The following is a 15,687-nucleotide window of genomic DNA, read 5'->3' as shown; positions in this document are numbered from 1 at the left end:
CTAATTTTAGAAAACACTTTCCACATCAGTCAATTTCAGAAAAAAATTGTGTGTATCATTCTTTCATTTCCTTTCCCAGTTTGTGACACCAAGGTGATTTCTATAGCTTAGGTCTTTCTAATGATTTAAGAGGCACAGGAGTAAAACAATGTACTTTATGTAGTAAAAACCCCAACGTATCACATTATTAGGATTAGATTTCCTTTGGTGAAATCATTTGGGTACAGCACATAAAAATAAAACCAAATTCTAATAAAATACTAATAAACATAACTGCATATTTATTAACCAACCTGACTGGGACAGCCGCAGATGCAGTTGCAAATAAATCAACCGGTGGGGATGTGTCAATAGTTTTAGCTGGTGTAGAATTGGGAGACGTAACAGTTGTGGCTGGAGAAGACTGAAAGTGAAGATGTACAACACAACGCACTTGAGTCAAATATGAATCTACAGGACACCGAGCAACAGGACTTTTTTTGTATACCCATGACATGCCCAGAAATTTTTTTTGTAATTCTTTGTGGAGGAAAAAAAAAAGCTCAAAAAATTTGAAATCAATAATTGTAATAAATAATCAATATTGGCTAAAACATGTTACAAATTTTAAATGTAACATATAAAATGATAAAATATTTGGCTTAACATTGCAATGACTTCCATTCATTAATTAAAATAAAAGCTAAATATATTTCTTGAACATAAAATTATTAGGAAAGATCTTACTAGCTGCAAAAAATTTCAAATATTATCAATTGTAATAATTGCTAAAAAAAAAAAACCAATGTCGTTATGTTTTGTCATCCTAAAAAGATTTCATGTGAGGTCCTGTCAGATGACTTTCAAATCCAGAAATCTAACTTGCAAAATAGTTCACAGTTGGAAGAGAACGATTCCCAAGCAAGATTCAAGACACTGATGTTTTGAAGATATCGTGACTATAGCGCATCACTAATATGACATAGATAAAACTAAAAAAGTAAAAATAAAATCTAGTATTTATTTTTCTGGACTAGTTTTTTTAAGAAGAGGTATTAATAGTCAAATAATATGTTAAAAGATTTTTATTTAGTTACTATAACTAAACAATTTCATCTGGTATATTTAATTCTTCATGCATTCACAAGAGAAAGATTAATAGAACATTTCAAAACAATCTATTGATACTTAGTTCTGTAAGTGGAGATGAGATTAACAGCAGGTAAAATTCATGAAGACCGAGACCAAGCCAGGGCTATCAGATACTCCCCTAACTGGACATCTGATTTCAAACACACCAAACTTAAAGGAAGTTTTAAAAAGAATAATTTGAAAAAAAACCTGAGGAGATAAGAAATTTACAGAAATTTACAGACTTAAATAATATGTTTGTCCAAGAATATAACTAATCCAAAAGTCAAAATTCAATAGATATGCAAGTGTCAAGCATTCAGCACTTCAAGAAAGGTGAACACAAGAGCAGTGTGGATGTTGTTGATCAGAAAATATCAACTCAGACCTCTCTCTTCAACAAAAATCCAAATCTTCCAAATGGAATACAAAACATGATCAATGGAAGAGAAAGGACTAGTTAAAGCTAATTGTATGTCATCCATTGGGAACAATGAGAAATCCTCTAAGAAAAGGTTTTTAAAAGTCAATACATGTAAATAAGTTTAGAAAAATGATATTGATGAAACATTGAGAACTTAATGACAGCAATAAATATTATCAACATAAATGCAAAAAATGAAACTCTACAGAAGCCCATTAAAAATGCCATGGAACAACAAGCTCTGAGGAGATGTAAGAGCGAGGAAAACAGAACCCAAATAATCTGTTATTACAAAAAGAAAAAGTCAGTAAAAATCAATTTGGCCAAAATGTAGAAACAGACCAACCCAAAGGATGCCACAATTTTATGACACTCTACTCAGCAGTTATGTATTGGAGTTTTTCACATAGACATAATGGTTTTAAACCTGGCCTTATATCATAATAAATGGAGCTTTACACTTGTTTGTTTTATTTGACTGATTTTTCAAGGTCCCTGAGGGGATCTTAGGCAGTCAGCCAACCCATCACTGGCATAGTACATGGTGTCTGGAGATCACCAGTGCAGCTATAATGATATCCTTGAATATCTGTAATGATAGCAATTATATAATGGAAATTTGTCATAGAGGAAAAAACACATCTATTACATTTTTGTCTGAAGAATACAATGGTAAATGTGAACTACAGACCTATAGAAGTAAATACTCTTGTCACTAATAACCCTAATCCTGTCCTTCCACATGGTAAAAAAGAGATGAGGAGGTAAATGAGTTATTAAAGTTATTATAGTAGACTGTCTAAAAGGCATATTTGTGGAAAGACACCCAATTACAATGGATTTCTCTACCATTGAAACATGCTTACCCATCTCATAGGACTCTGATTTAGAATATGTAAAAATGTTTTACAACTATTAAAACATTCTACTGATAACATTTGTTTTCTGCTGTAATATAAATACATGAAAATCTCTCCAAGTTTAAAAATATTTAGTCCAAACAAAGGACTAAATTGCATATACTATACTACCTTGGACTTAGAGACAAATATAAAGGAGGATAAATAAAAACGTAACTTGCCTTTCCTCAAACAATTTAAATTGGAATTACCATATGACCTAGCAATCCCACTTCTGGGTATATACCCTCAAAGAATCAAAACCAGGGACTTAAATAGATATTTGTACACCCACATTCATAAACCCAAATGATATAAGCAACCAAATATCTACTGACAGATGAATGCATGAATAAAGTGTGGTATATACATATAATGGAATATAATTCGGCCTTCAAAAGGGAGGAAACTCAGGCACATGGTACAACATGGCTGAACCTTGAAGACATGCTAAGTGAAATAAACCAGCCACCAAAGGACAGATACTATATGAGTTCACATATATGAGGTTCCTAGAGTAATCAAATTCATAGAGCCAGAAAGTAGAATGGTGGTTACCAGGCGCTCCGGGAGAGAGGGAGGTGGGGAGTTATTGTTTAATGGTATAGTTACAGTTTTGAAAGATAAAAACAAGTTCTGGAAATGGATGGTTGTACAACAGTGTAAAGGTACATAATGACACTGAACTGTACACTTTATGATGGTAAAATGGTAAAAAGCGAAAAACAAATAACCCCCTAAACAGAAAAACAAACTTACCTTACTTAATGGAGAGGGAGCACCAGATCTAAAAGGCAACATAAAAAAAAAAGTTAAAACTGAATATATATATATGTGAATATATTTGTAGAAGCTTTTAAGTTGGATTTCACTTGGTCAAGCATTAACTTGTTTTATATACAGACTTCTAAAATAATGAACAAACTATTTTTTAAAAACTTTTAATCTTTTACTTAATAATGACATCCCCTTCCACTGTTTTCCATCTACTTAATTTCCAGTACTAGAAATACTTAAATTCAACATTATTTTCTATATCTCTAGCAACTCAAATTCTTTGAGTCAAACATTATTGCCTATGTCCATAGAAAACAAACTGTCCAAATGGGAATTTAAAACTATTTTCAGAAGGCTTGGAAAAAACCTTGCTTTGTAGAATTATAAAAAAACCCCAACACCCAGTGGTTTAGATCACTAAGATTAAAGTACACTGTGAAGATCCCTATGGGCCCTGTGCCTGAAATATGTCTCGGCTTCCATATTCATACCCTTGAAATCTGTTTTTTTTTTTTTTTTCTTATGGCTGTAATAAAAACGCTAGCAAGAATATTCTAGGAAAAATATTCCCATCATCCTGTTATAACTAGTGGGAGCTAGGAAACAAACAGCAACTTTGATGCTTTTTTCTAAGAAAATGAGAGAAAATTAGGAAGGGGTGAATTTTAAGTTATATTACTGGTAGCATTGACTATTGCAGATCATTTCTAGCAAAGTGCTTTGGAAATAACTGCCAGAACAGTTCACATTTTACTAACTTCAGTTGGTGAAAAATGAATAACAAAACAAGATGAAGACTAAATACATTTCAATAAGCAGCCTATATTCACCGCCTTAGTGAATGGCAGGGATGACTTTTTACTCGTCTACAGAGAAAATATCACACACGTAGCAGCAGCAAAAGAAAATTACAGCAGAAATTTAGTAAGTAGAATTTTGTACAATATTATAAATTTTTGTCTTATTGGATATAGCAAATTTAACAGTATTATACGCCAAGTTAATATATATATATATATTTTTGAGATGGAGTTTCACTCTGTCACCCAGGCTGGAGTGCAGTGGTGTGATCTCGGCTTACTGCAAGCTCCACCTCCCGGGTTCACACCATTCTCCTGCCTCAGCTTCCTGACTAGCTGGGACTACAGGTGCCCGCCACCACGCCCAGCCTTTTTTTTTTGTATTTTTAGTAGAGATGGGCTTTCATAGTGTTAGCCAGGACAGTCTCGATCTCCTGACCTCGTGATCTGCCCACCTCGGCCTCCTAAAGTGCTGGGATTACAGGCATGAGCAACCGTGCCCGGCCCAAGTTAATATCTTTTAAGTTCAACTTCATTTGCAAATACATGCCTGCCATTTTTTGTTTGAATTTAATTTCTACCTAAAATGAATATAAACAACAGGTAACAAGGACACAGAGAATTCCGCTATATAACAAGCATAAGGGTAACAACTTGGTTACATGTAGTTTGGCTAAAAGTTATCTTAAGAGTAATACAGTCTATGAGGGAAAGGATATACCTTTATCTATACTGTTCATGTCAAAGGGTCTACTGAAATATCTACGGTAAATTACTTAAGAACCCAAAAATCTAGTACAGCATAAGGTGGAAAATCTCCTAGTGAGTTTTGGCTAATAATTTCTTCACTCCCACTATTTTTTCCCTTTATGTATGGAAAAAGAAGAGAGTTAAATCTGAATAAAAATTCAAGAAAATAATAGCCTGAATTCTGCAAAGAAAACATAGAAGCCTTTGGCATGGTCACTTTCTAACAATGAATTAATTTAAATTAATTTGTTTCTCTCTCAAGCAATTTTCATAAACCAGTTCTTAGTGATATTGATACAATTATAAATACTTATAAAGAAAAGAGAATAGACCAGGTGGGGTGGCTCACGCCTATAATCCCAGCACTTTGGGAGGTCAAGGTGGGCAGATCACTTGAGGTCAGGAGTTCGACACCAGCCTGACCAATATGGCGAAACCCTGTCTCTACTAAAAATACACACACACACACACACACAAACAAAAATTAGCTGGCCGTGGTGGCACCCGCCTGTAATCCCAGCTACTTAAGAGGCTGAGGCGGAGAATCGCTTGACTCTGGTGGGTGGAGGTTGCAGTGAGCTAAGATCGCACCCTGCGCTCCCTCCAGTCTAGCAGACAGAGCAAGACTCCGTCTCAAAAAAAATAAAAAAATTTAAAAAAAATCAAGGGCTTTAGAAATACATCTCCCAACTAATACCTAAAATATTATAACTTCTTCTATAACATCTTCTACCCCATAGCAAGAATGAAGATATAATAAAAATGATAGAATTGTTCTACCTGCTATAAAAATATCGTACTTAAGTATGAAAAATCATAATTGGTACAAGAATCATTTTGCCAAGCTTCTACATAAACAATATTACTAAATGATACTTACAGTTATCCCATGAATTATGCAAACAAACAAAAATCTACTGTCTGTGTTGAGATATCATCCCACTTGCCACATTATATCTTAGTTGCCTGTTTCTCTATCTTCTTCACTAGATACTAAGTTTTTTGAAAGGAAGGAACTCATCCCATTGTTTTATATCCCTAGCACTTTACATATCACCTGACATTTTCTGTATTATTTGAATTTTTAAATTAGAATATATTCATGTATTCATTCTATAATCAATAAACTAACCAGAAGTCTTTAAAAAGTTATTTTCTGTGAAACAAAACTGTCAGGATGTGTGACCTCTGTTTTCATAAACCAGAGTTGGCTTCTGCCATGATTTAATCAAAAGGGTGAGAACCAGAGGTGCTCCAATAGCTTTCAAAAGCACCATTAATCACTGATTAAAATCTGAAGGTTCCCAGGCTCAGAGAGGTTAATAACTTTCCCATGTCTCATCATGCTTCAACGGTGGATTCCAGACTCTAGTCCAAGTCTATCTGCTCCTCAGAGCCTATGCTCATTCCACATTCCAACCCCCAAAGCACAGATAAGCTTGGCACATTTGCTTCTCTCTTACACAACATATAAATTGCTCTTCTTATGTGTTTCTTGCTTGATTTTCCACCCTAATGTTAGTCATTGCCCTTTAGGAAAGAAGATGCTACATCATTTATATATAGATAATATTTATTAAAAAGACCAATACTTATATTAATAATTTCACCTAGAAAAATCTAGTAGGTCATGAACCATGTTGGAAAAACAAGGCATTAAGATAATTTTAGAAGAAAATGAATGACCCATATAAGTAATCTACTCTAAATTCTGTAAAATTACTACAAACTCATGGGTTTCACTATGAACACAGCAAATGTCCATATTTCCTTGCAAGATGTTAATAGGAAGCTGTGAAATAGAATATTTTGTTAAGTTTTATTTGAGTCATAACAATAATCCCTATGTAGTTTTGAGTATAAATGCTAGCCAAAAAAAAAAAAAAAAAAAAAAAAAGAAAACCCAGGTGTGAAACATCTATCTACATCCTTCAAATAACTTGAATTACAAAAGACTTATCTTAAATTTCCTGTAACTTCAACACGTAGTAAACCCACATAAATAATAAAATAAATTTTTCTCTTTTGTCCTGTGGAATTATAGACACAGACAATATATAAAGGTATATCACAGAGTATTGCACACAATTACAAAAATAAATAGCAGTGGACACAAGGCACTAAATATAAAGGGCATACATATTCTTCATAACAGACATTTACAAATGCTTCAATTTATGTATATACTTGGCTTAGAGTTTAGAATAGTTTTACACTGTGACCAGAAGACAAATAAAACAATTTTAAGTAATTAATTTTCTTTATAAATTTCTCTTTTGGCATTTATGCTATAAGCCACAGGGAAATCTTTTGTTTACTAAACAAATAAAAAAACTTTCATTTCTAAAATCTAAGAGGAATACATAAATATATATACATATATACATCTAAGAGAAACTGTTAGTCTAGATCCTAGGAGACCAAAAGAAAGTAAAACCATTTATGCTAGTCAACTTGGGAGACAAAAATAAAGCATAATGAAAAAAACACAGATGTGTAAAAGGGACAGAAACCAGTTTTATATGTTCTAAATACCAAATGTGGAATTTTAAGAGGTTTTTTTTGCATTTTTAGTAATTATCAAATGCAAAAAAACTCACTCCATACAGTACTCACCCTTCACTTAAGTTCCAAGGTAAGCACAAACATACAAAGAAGAGAATAGTTAACTACTATAGTTCATTCATTTTTAATAATAGGGAATAAGCAAAAGACAAGTTCAAATGTGGTTTTAGCCAATTCAGAAGAGAAATATGACAAGCATAAAATGATTTTAAAGGAAAAAGAAAAATTATTGTAAGAAAAAAGTAATTCAAAATGGAGGATTATTGAATTTTAAATTTCACTTTTCTAGAAATGTAACTAAATGTCCGTAAACTATTTTTTTTTTCCAAAAATAGCTTGTGGTGACCACAAGGGGGCAAATTTAGATTTGAAGTCAGGGCTAATGAGACCCATTCTAGCTACTCAAGGAGGCTTCTCTGTGACTGCAGCACTGATAGATTTAATAAAAAAACAAGGGAAGGGTGTGGCCCTATGTGGGGTATGGGGAACCCTGAATGAGAATACAATGCAGAGAAGCTGACTTATAGTGTGCATCCAGCACTGCACAAGAGAGATTTTAACTTTAGGGGATGTGCATATTTCCTTAACTAAAGAGGTCCTTCTGTCACAGGAGCAGAAAAATTTCTTGGCTTCCTGTCTGCATTTTCTTAAATCCTAGGCAACTCATTTGGCTTCCCAGAAACCCTAATAGAGGGTGGACCCAGAAATAACCGGACTAGGGCATCTCTTATTGTGAGCTAATGTACTCTCATGTCAAGTCTGATCATCCCTGGCCACACCGAGATTGGAGGCAGAGCCTGGACTGTGGAAACAACCTTGAAAGAGCGCCTGAGAGCTCCTGCTATCCATCATTCCAAATAGCTCTGCCATAATTGTCTGGAAGACTCTTACACTGTTGCTTATCATTGCAAATTTAAAACATGCAATAATTTCTGTACTAACTTGAAAAAATATTATAGAAATAACATAGCTAATGAAATAACCAGAATAAACAAGTAACATCAAGACACAAGCCTAGATTCTGGGAGAATGTCCAGAGGGAAGAAAGTCAGAAAATAGTTGCATTTTGATAGCTCTGTTGTAGGTAAAATCTGTGATCAGCCTACAGTCCTGAAATGATCATTACACTGGTTGTCTCTACTAACTCCTGCTGTCAACCTAAATGGAATAAACAGAAAGTTGGTATTATCAACAAAGACAGATTCCAAGCTCTCTCTGTAGAGGACCTACATTAGGTCTTTAAATGGACATAATGAAGTGTAAAATAGTCCCTAACCTTTAGATTCAGAAAATCTACTTAAATCATACATCTACAAAAGAAATAGCCACAATACTGAGCAGTTCAGGATAAAGAAAGACTTCATGAGAAGGTAGGACTGGAGATGGCCCTCCCAGGATGCCTAAGATTTACAAAGCAGGACAAGGGGTGGGGTGAGCATCCTAAGACTCACAGAATTACAGTCTGAATAGGCACAAAGATTGGAAAGCACCAGGCCTTGTGAATAGACAAGTTTTAGACCTGCTGGAGAGATTGGGGGGGGTGGGTGGGGGGGAAGGAACCTGGACATTTTGTGCATGCAGTGATGAAAAATAGTCAAAAATATAGGTACCCAAACACAAAGGTATGAAAATCTAGTAAAATTGTACTTATCACTACTTGATTGCTATTCTCTATATAAAAGGATCTATGAATAAAATGTCAGTAGCACGCCATGTCTCATGATTCAAATAGGGAGAGACTGGAGTCCAAAAACTATACTTGAGGGTTTTTCTTTTTTTCACAGTGGTGTTGATAACAATAATAATCAAGGCTGCTTGTGAAATTGTGCTTGTTTTTACTCATGTCCAATGATAACAGCTTTGATTTTTAAACATGAGTAACTATTTTTCCATATACTGTGAATTCCTTCCAAGGGCAAATGTTCAAATCATTAGGTTCAGTTAATGTAGGCACAATCTACTAATTTGCTGCATTAGCCTGCAGAGAGATTGTCTATACTCACTGTCATAATAGGAAGGGTAGGGGTTCTGAGGAAGCCCAGAAAATTACAACAAAGCAAGCCCTAAAACTGAGCAATATAAGTTGTACCATGATAAATCTCATTCTTAGAAGAACGACTCTAGTATTTTTCATCTTATTTAGAATACACAGCTAATGCGTACTTGTTTCCAGGTTTCTTTCCTTCTAATGTATTTAGATGCTGTTCAAGCGTCTCCATAAGACTGCTGGGAGCCTACAATAAGAAAGTAAAAATAAATGTCTGCATTGTTTACTTTCAACGTAAACACACTGTAACGTCACTGTAACTTTGTATGGTGGAAGTCTGTGGATGGACCCCGATATACATGTGAGATAATTTAATTCCAGGTTCTTTCAGTATTTAGATATTTAAATTCCACAGACTTTCAGGCAGGCCCATCTTAAACAGACTTAACTCCACTGCATGACAAATAGCATTACAGTGTGGTTTCAGTGTAGAGATTACATTGGATAGACTTTTACTAATATATTACTTATTATATGCAGTAAACTCAAATCAAGTTTACCACCTCCTTCTCATAAGACCATAGTAAAAATGAATAAGTGTTTGTATTCAAATAAAAAATATAAGGGCCCAAATACAAATTTACAGAAATTTGAAAATACAGTAAAATTTCACTTATCTACATTTGTCTGAAATATTAGGAAAATCCATTTTAATATATTTTTAAAAGGTGGTGAGTGAGAGTTGTGGGGAAAAGAATATAATTCTAATAATCAATAACAATTAAGATTTTATTATTGACCTATTTATATATAATATAAAAATATATTTATATGTATAATAAAGTAACTTTTAGCAAATATAATATTAGAGCACTATGTATTGACACATTTAATAAATTTCAACTCTTATTAAGAATTACTTGAATGTTTCCATTTATAAATAAAATTTTAGGCAATATAAAGTGATGACATTTTACTGTACACTTAAGGAGAAATAATAGGTTCATGCAAATGTTTCATCCAGTCTATTCCTTAAGCATTAGAGACTTACTTTCATCTTTCTCAAATAGTTGTAACACAAATTAGACCTTAACAGCAGCATAGGCATTCAAAGAATAGCATTTCTTAAATGAAATATATAACTACCCTTATAGATATATTTAATTCTGACAATTCTTCTTTAAATTAATGTGAAATTAATTTTGAAAGACATTGAAGTAACTATGCTGACAAAGGAACTCACAGAATTCACAGACATTCATATAACTGTATCTTTTACACTGTACATTTAATGACAGATTAAAATTCTTATTAAAAATCTTTAATTTTGAAAATTCAGGACATTTATTTAATATTCATTTTTCATTTCACTAATAGACTCTTAAACTGTCTTAACATTATGTGATTATTATATTTGTAATTATGTGATTATAAATGTAAATTACCGAGTGAACTAAAACATGTAAATTTAGATATATAAAAATTACTACGTGAACCAAAATATTAACTTGATCAAAATGATGAAGGTAAGATAGAAAGGAATAGCCCTGTCAGCATTATTTTAAAAGCTTTTAACTATAGAGTTTAAAAAATAAGATTATCAGGAGATATAATAAGTTTAGAAAATTATAAAAATTAGGATTTTAAAATACAACTCAGATGAAAATGGACTTAATAAATTCTAGTAAACCACAACTAAGACTGTATTTCTAAGTTTAAAAAATGAATTTTAAAAGAGATATAGAATATTTTGTTCTAGATACCAGATTATAAACTATAAAGAAATGCTAATTGAATAAAGAATGTATACATAGTAACCTTAAGAAAAAAAATATATAAATGGCTTCAAAATTTTTACATGAATTTACATCTGATAACTTTGAAATTGTCATATTAATTGCCAGTGATGATGATAATGATGATGATGATGATGGAATTTAGGAGGTCTGGGCATATAAACTTTTCATATTTCTATTTTTTCAATGGTATTGCAGTAAGGAAAAAAAAATAAGCCATAGAACTTCTTTCCAGTTACAAGACTTAAGATACTCTGAATGTTAAATGTAATGTAAAGAAAGTGTGATGTTTTTTGGCTAAGCCTAAGTTTAAAACATGGTCTAAGAAAAATGCGATTTATAGTCACAAAATAGCAACAAATATAGGATAACCAAAAATAGGTAATATTTTCTCCTATTAAGTTTCTTAGTTACCTAAAACAAAACAAAACAAAACAAAACACCCAGGAAGAGAGTTCACCATTTTATTCATTTTGTAAAGTCTCTTACTAAGTGAGAAAATGGAAAAAATAAGTAGAAGTCACAAAAAATCACAATAGCTGAAAGAGAAATTTGATCAAGGAATACAAGACTATCAAACTGACTTCTGTCTTAAAGGGAAATTAAGTTTGGAGCATTCCATCCCAGAAGTTTGAAAGTGCTTCATAATTTATATTTCTTATAAGGACATGTAAAATCAAAGAGAAATAAATTCCTCAAATGTCTTTGGAGGAATAAAAGTACTTTGATAGTAATATCCAGGAGTGCAGGAATGTCTACTTTTTCTCTACTGCATCTATGGTAGCGAGGACATCCTGGCATGCAGTAGACAATAAATGAAAACCACCTCTTAAATTTCCAAGGAGCAAAAACTTTGAGAATGCCTCTGCTGTTGTGAAAGGAATGTAATATAACAAAATATAATGAGCAGGCTCTTTAGTTGCTTGTTTTTAAAAATGCTAAAGTCAATAGACCAAGCAGATGGGAACACCAATCCAAAGAACAAGAGTCAGCCTGTGAAAGCTAATAGATTAACAGCAACATATCATGGTTACTGATTCATCAGTTGTATGGTCTTTAAAGGGAGACCTTTCTTTACCAGTAGTTTTCATATCAACCAGAATTCCTGATATCAAAACCTAAGATTTTTTTCATAAATGAAGACATTTTACATTTGGAATGTACACATGCCACAGACAGGAAATAATATTAGAAAATTCTTTTCTTGGAACAAATTCATAGCTGATTGTGAGCCCAGGCTCCAAAAGAAAGCATCCATCTACAATTTAGATGCTATAGCTTATAAAGCATCATTAAAACCAAATTTTAAAAAAGCAATCACAAGATCATTCAAATTTTTATCATTATATCTAAGAAACCATTTGAAAGTGCTGAGGAGAAATATTTCAGTTCTGATATATTCAGTTCTTACCCAAAACAGTTATTTTTGAATGTCCTTAAAAATTTCATTGATATTCGTGAAAAATTTAAATGTAATAATTATATTATGTGTATAAGTTAAAAAGGGTTGCAGATGATTGCATTCATGTTTAATGTGCAGTCTCTAACCTAAACGATGCCCATTAAATTCATAAAGATATCCATGAAATTCCTCCATTCCATTTTGCTGCAAGAGGAATTCTAATCCTTTTTTAAGTTATGAGCATTCTATTTCTACTCCCAGTAGGAAGCCCTTCTGATCTCCATCTCTTCTTTAGCACTCTCTTCTGGCAGGTATTTTTGTTCATTACATGGATAGAATGAATGGCTATGGTGGCCGCAGACAAGCCTGGTAGAAAGCAGAATCTAATCTTAGAAGAGTAGAACTGAATCCATATAACCTGGTACTTTGGGCCCATCTGCAGATTAATCCTGGTTTTAAGGATGAAACAACTGTCTAAAGGACTAACCCCAAAACAATTCACATGCTGGCTCAGACCTGATCACAACTGTCAGAGGTCTAACTCCTCAGTTCAATTAAAGACTTCCATTAGACCTGCTGACGGGCTCTATGCAGGAATGAAGAAGGGGGTTTATAGCTCTATGTCACTCACAACCCCAAAAGAAACCACAGTATTAAGGAATTTCAGAAGCATATCATATTCTTGTATTGAACTGGAGGAATTTTTCTATGAACAGGTAATTTAAAAATAAATATTTTTCCCCATTTAAAACATCTTTTAGGTTCAGGGATACTTGTGTAGGTTTATCATCTAGGTAAATTGCATGTCACAGGGGTTTGGTGTACAGATTATTTCATCACCCAGGTAATAAGCATAGTACCTGATAGATAGTTTTTCAATCCTTACCCTCCTACCACCTTCTACCCTCCAGTAGACCTTGGTGTCTGTTGTTCACTTCTTTGTGACATATATACTCAGTGTCTAGCTCCCACTTATAAGTGAGAACATGCAGTATTTGGTTTTCTGTTTCTGCATTAGTTTATTTGGGATATTGGCCTCAAGCTCCATCCATGTCGTTGCAAAGTACATGATCTTTTCTTTTTAATAGTTGTGTAGTATTCCATGGTGTATATATATGTATCACATAAAAATAAATGTTAATATTGAAATGTATGTGGTGCTTAAGGTCATAACAAAAGCAGATAATAGAGTGCTAACAGATTCTGATGAATTTCTACCATAGAATAGCTTTCTAACAGACCCAGGGCAAGATTTTATTTCTTTGAGGGAGGAGTCTCTGTTCCCTAAATTATGAAAACACATATGTTAAATCATTCAGTAAAATATAATGTTTCTGGGCTTCTTGAAGGGGAGATTGTAAAAATTATAATGACCACAATAGTGTCATTAAAAATTTAATCCAAGTATATGATTTCAATGATGTACTTTCAATGATATGCTCTCATTGTTTAATGTTAAAAGTGAAAAGGGATTGAGGTAGTCATTTGAATATTTCCTTGTTTCCCTTCAGACTCTGCCCAAACTAAGTACGACAGATGAGGACCTATATTCTTAACTGAAAGCCTAGTTTCTCTTTTATTCTACAGTAAGGGTGTCCATAGAGTTGAAATAAAGATGATTTGCCACTTCTAGAAGCTATTCATTAGCTTATAAATGTCAGAGCTAAATATTTTAATGTCTTAAAAGGTAACATGTATTACTTATGTGGATTATTTTTTAAGATGTACTATAAATTTTACTAAAAATGATGAGTTTAAATGAAAACACACTTATTTTCTTTGCTTTTTAGTGTTACAAAGATAAATCTATGTCTAATAAAGAGATTTTTAGTGATACTTAATGCACACTTAATATTTTGGCCATATCCAAAATGATACCAATCTCACTCAGGTATGTGCCTCATCAAAAAACACTATTTTCTCATAGTAGCAGAACTATTTTATACCAATATTCTGTCTATGAGAAAGAACTATCTCTCAACTTTTAACTAAAAATTACAATGCCATCATGTTCTGAATTGCTCTGTGAATTTTATTCATAACAAATTCTTGATATTTAATTGGTATTTTAATAATACAAATACAGAAGATCACTTCTTTGAGTTTCCCTAATTTTTAATAAAAATTTAAGGATTAATATTATTTTAAAGATGGAAACATTTCAAGGCATACTAAGGATAGCAAATTACTAAATGAACTTTGATATTATTAAAAGTGGATATCTTTCACCATGACAATTTTTTTCTATTATAATGACTATATTTACAAGGACAGAAAGTTCATATATTTATTACTGGTATATAAGATAGCAGCTCTATGTTTTCTTCTACCATCTCTACAATACCATCATTTCTAGTTTAATAACATGTTTGGTATATAAATGCACTATAACAGAGTGCTTAAGTAAAAACAGTTCTGGCCAATAAAGAGAAAGGTTATACAATAAAGCTGGACCCATGAATGACCTTGAATCTGTATATTAGGATCCATACACAGTACCCTCTTTACAGATAAAATGATTGACACAGAAGCCCCTCTATTGTTGGCATTTACTAGAAGGGCTCCAGAAAAATTGCTCATCTACCACTACTATTTTATTAGCTTATTTTATGCATGGACATGCCTCCATTTCATAGGGCAGACAAGTAGTTAATCTGTGACATCAGTGTTTTCCCTATTCATGGGTCTCCTTCATATCTGGGACATGTTAGAAACTAGGAAGACAAGCAGGAGGAAAAGTTCTAATCTGATTATCAGGCCTAGAAATAGTGACTTTTCATAACTAAAGCACTTCTATTAACATTATTCAAGGTTTCCTTTTAATCAAGTTTAAAATGAAAGGATGAGTTCATTTACTAAATTCAGTTGCATTTAAAGAAGAAACTATATCATAAGAACAAGAAAATCTTCCTATTACCTCCAGAAATATATTCAATGGCTAGAAAAAATAAGTAAGGTAGAATAATTTCCAAGAAAGTTGCTTGGCCTGAATTCAAAATGCATGAAATGCTTACAAGACTATGCCCATTTGTGGCAACACATGTTGTAAAAATCTCATGCATAATGAATCTTCCACTGGGAGAGTTGCTTACCTGTGTGAGGTCAGGAATGTCACCTTTATCAATACCAACTTGCTGTGGATTAAAAAAATTAGAAATTAGTAGAACTTTTAAAACT

The 15,687-nt window shown here is 32.7% G+C and overlaps 1 protein-coding gene across 50 annotated transcripts in view; it reads right to left on the bottom strand.

The window, feature by feature from the left end:
• The window catches only part of SNAP91 (synaptosome associated protein 91), a 167,276-nt gene that overhangs the window by 53,669 nt on the left and 97,920 nt on the right, over positions 1–15,687 (bottom strand). For 41 of the 50 annotated variants that reach the window (XR_004228955.1, XR_004228956.1, XM_023205201.2 and 38 more), the window contains 4 exons: positions 15,603–15,644; positions 9,489–9,559; positions 3,193–3,220; positions 294–403 (listed from right to left, as the gene is read on the bottom strand). Coding sequence is in view for 48 of the 50 variants with exons in the window: in XM_023205201.2 (XP_023060969.1) it covers positions 294–403; positions 3,193–3,220; positions 9,489–9,559; positions 15,603–15,644 (251 nt within the window). In the remaining 2 variants the exon portion in view is untranslated. Of the gene's footprint in view, positions 1–293; positions 404–3,192; positions 3,221–7,376; positions 7,383–9,488; positions 9,560–15,602; positions 15,645–15,687 lie in introns of all 50 variants that reach the window. The other 9 variants (XM_031935599.1, XM_031935598.1, XM_031935604.1 and 6 more) reach the window with 2 other exon arrangements.

The sequence above is a fragment of the Piliocolobus tephrosceles genome, chromosome 5 (assembly GCF_002776525.5).
Source record: "Piliocolobus tephrosceles isolate RC106 chromosome 5, ASM277652v3, whole genome shotgun sequence".
NCBI lineage: Eukaryota > Metazoa > Chordata > Mammalia > Primates > Cercopithecidae > Piliocolobus > Piliocolobus tephrosceles.
Note: the sequence above shows the minus strand (reverse complement) of the source record. Positions and strands in the feature narration are given on the sequence as shown.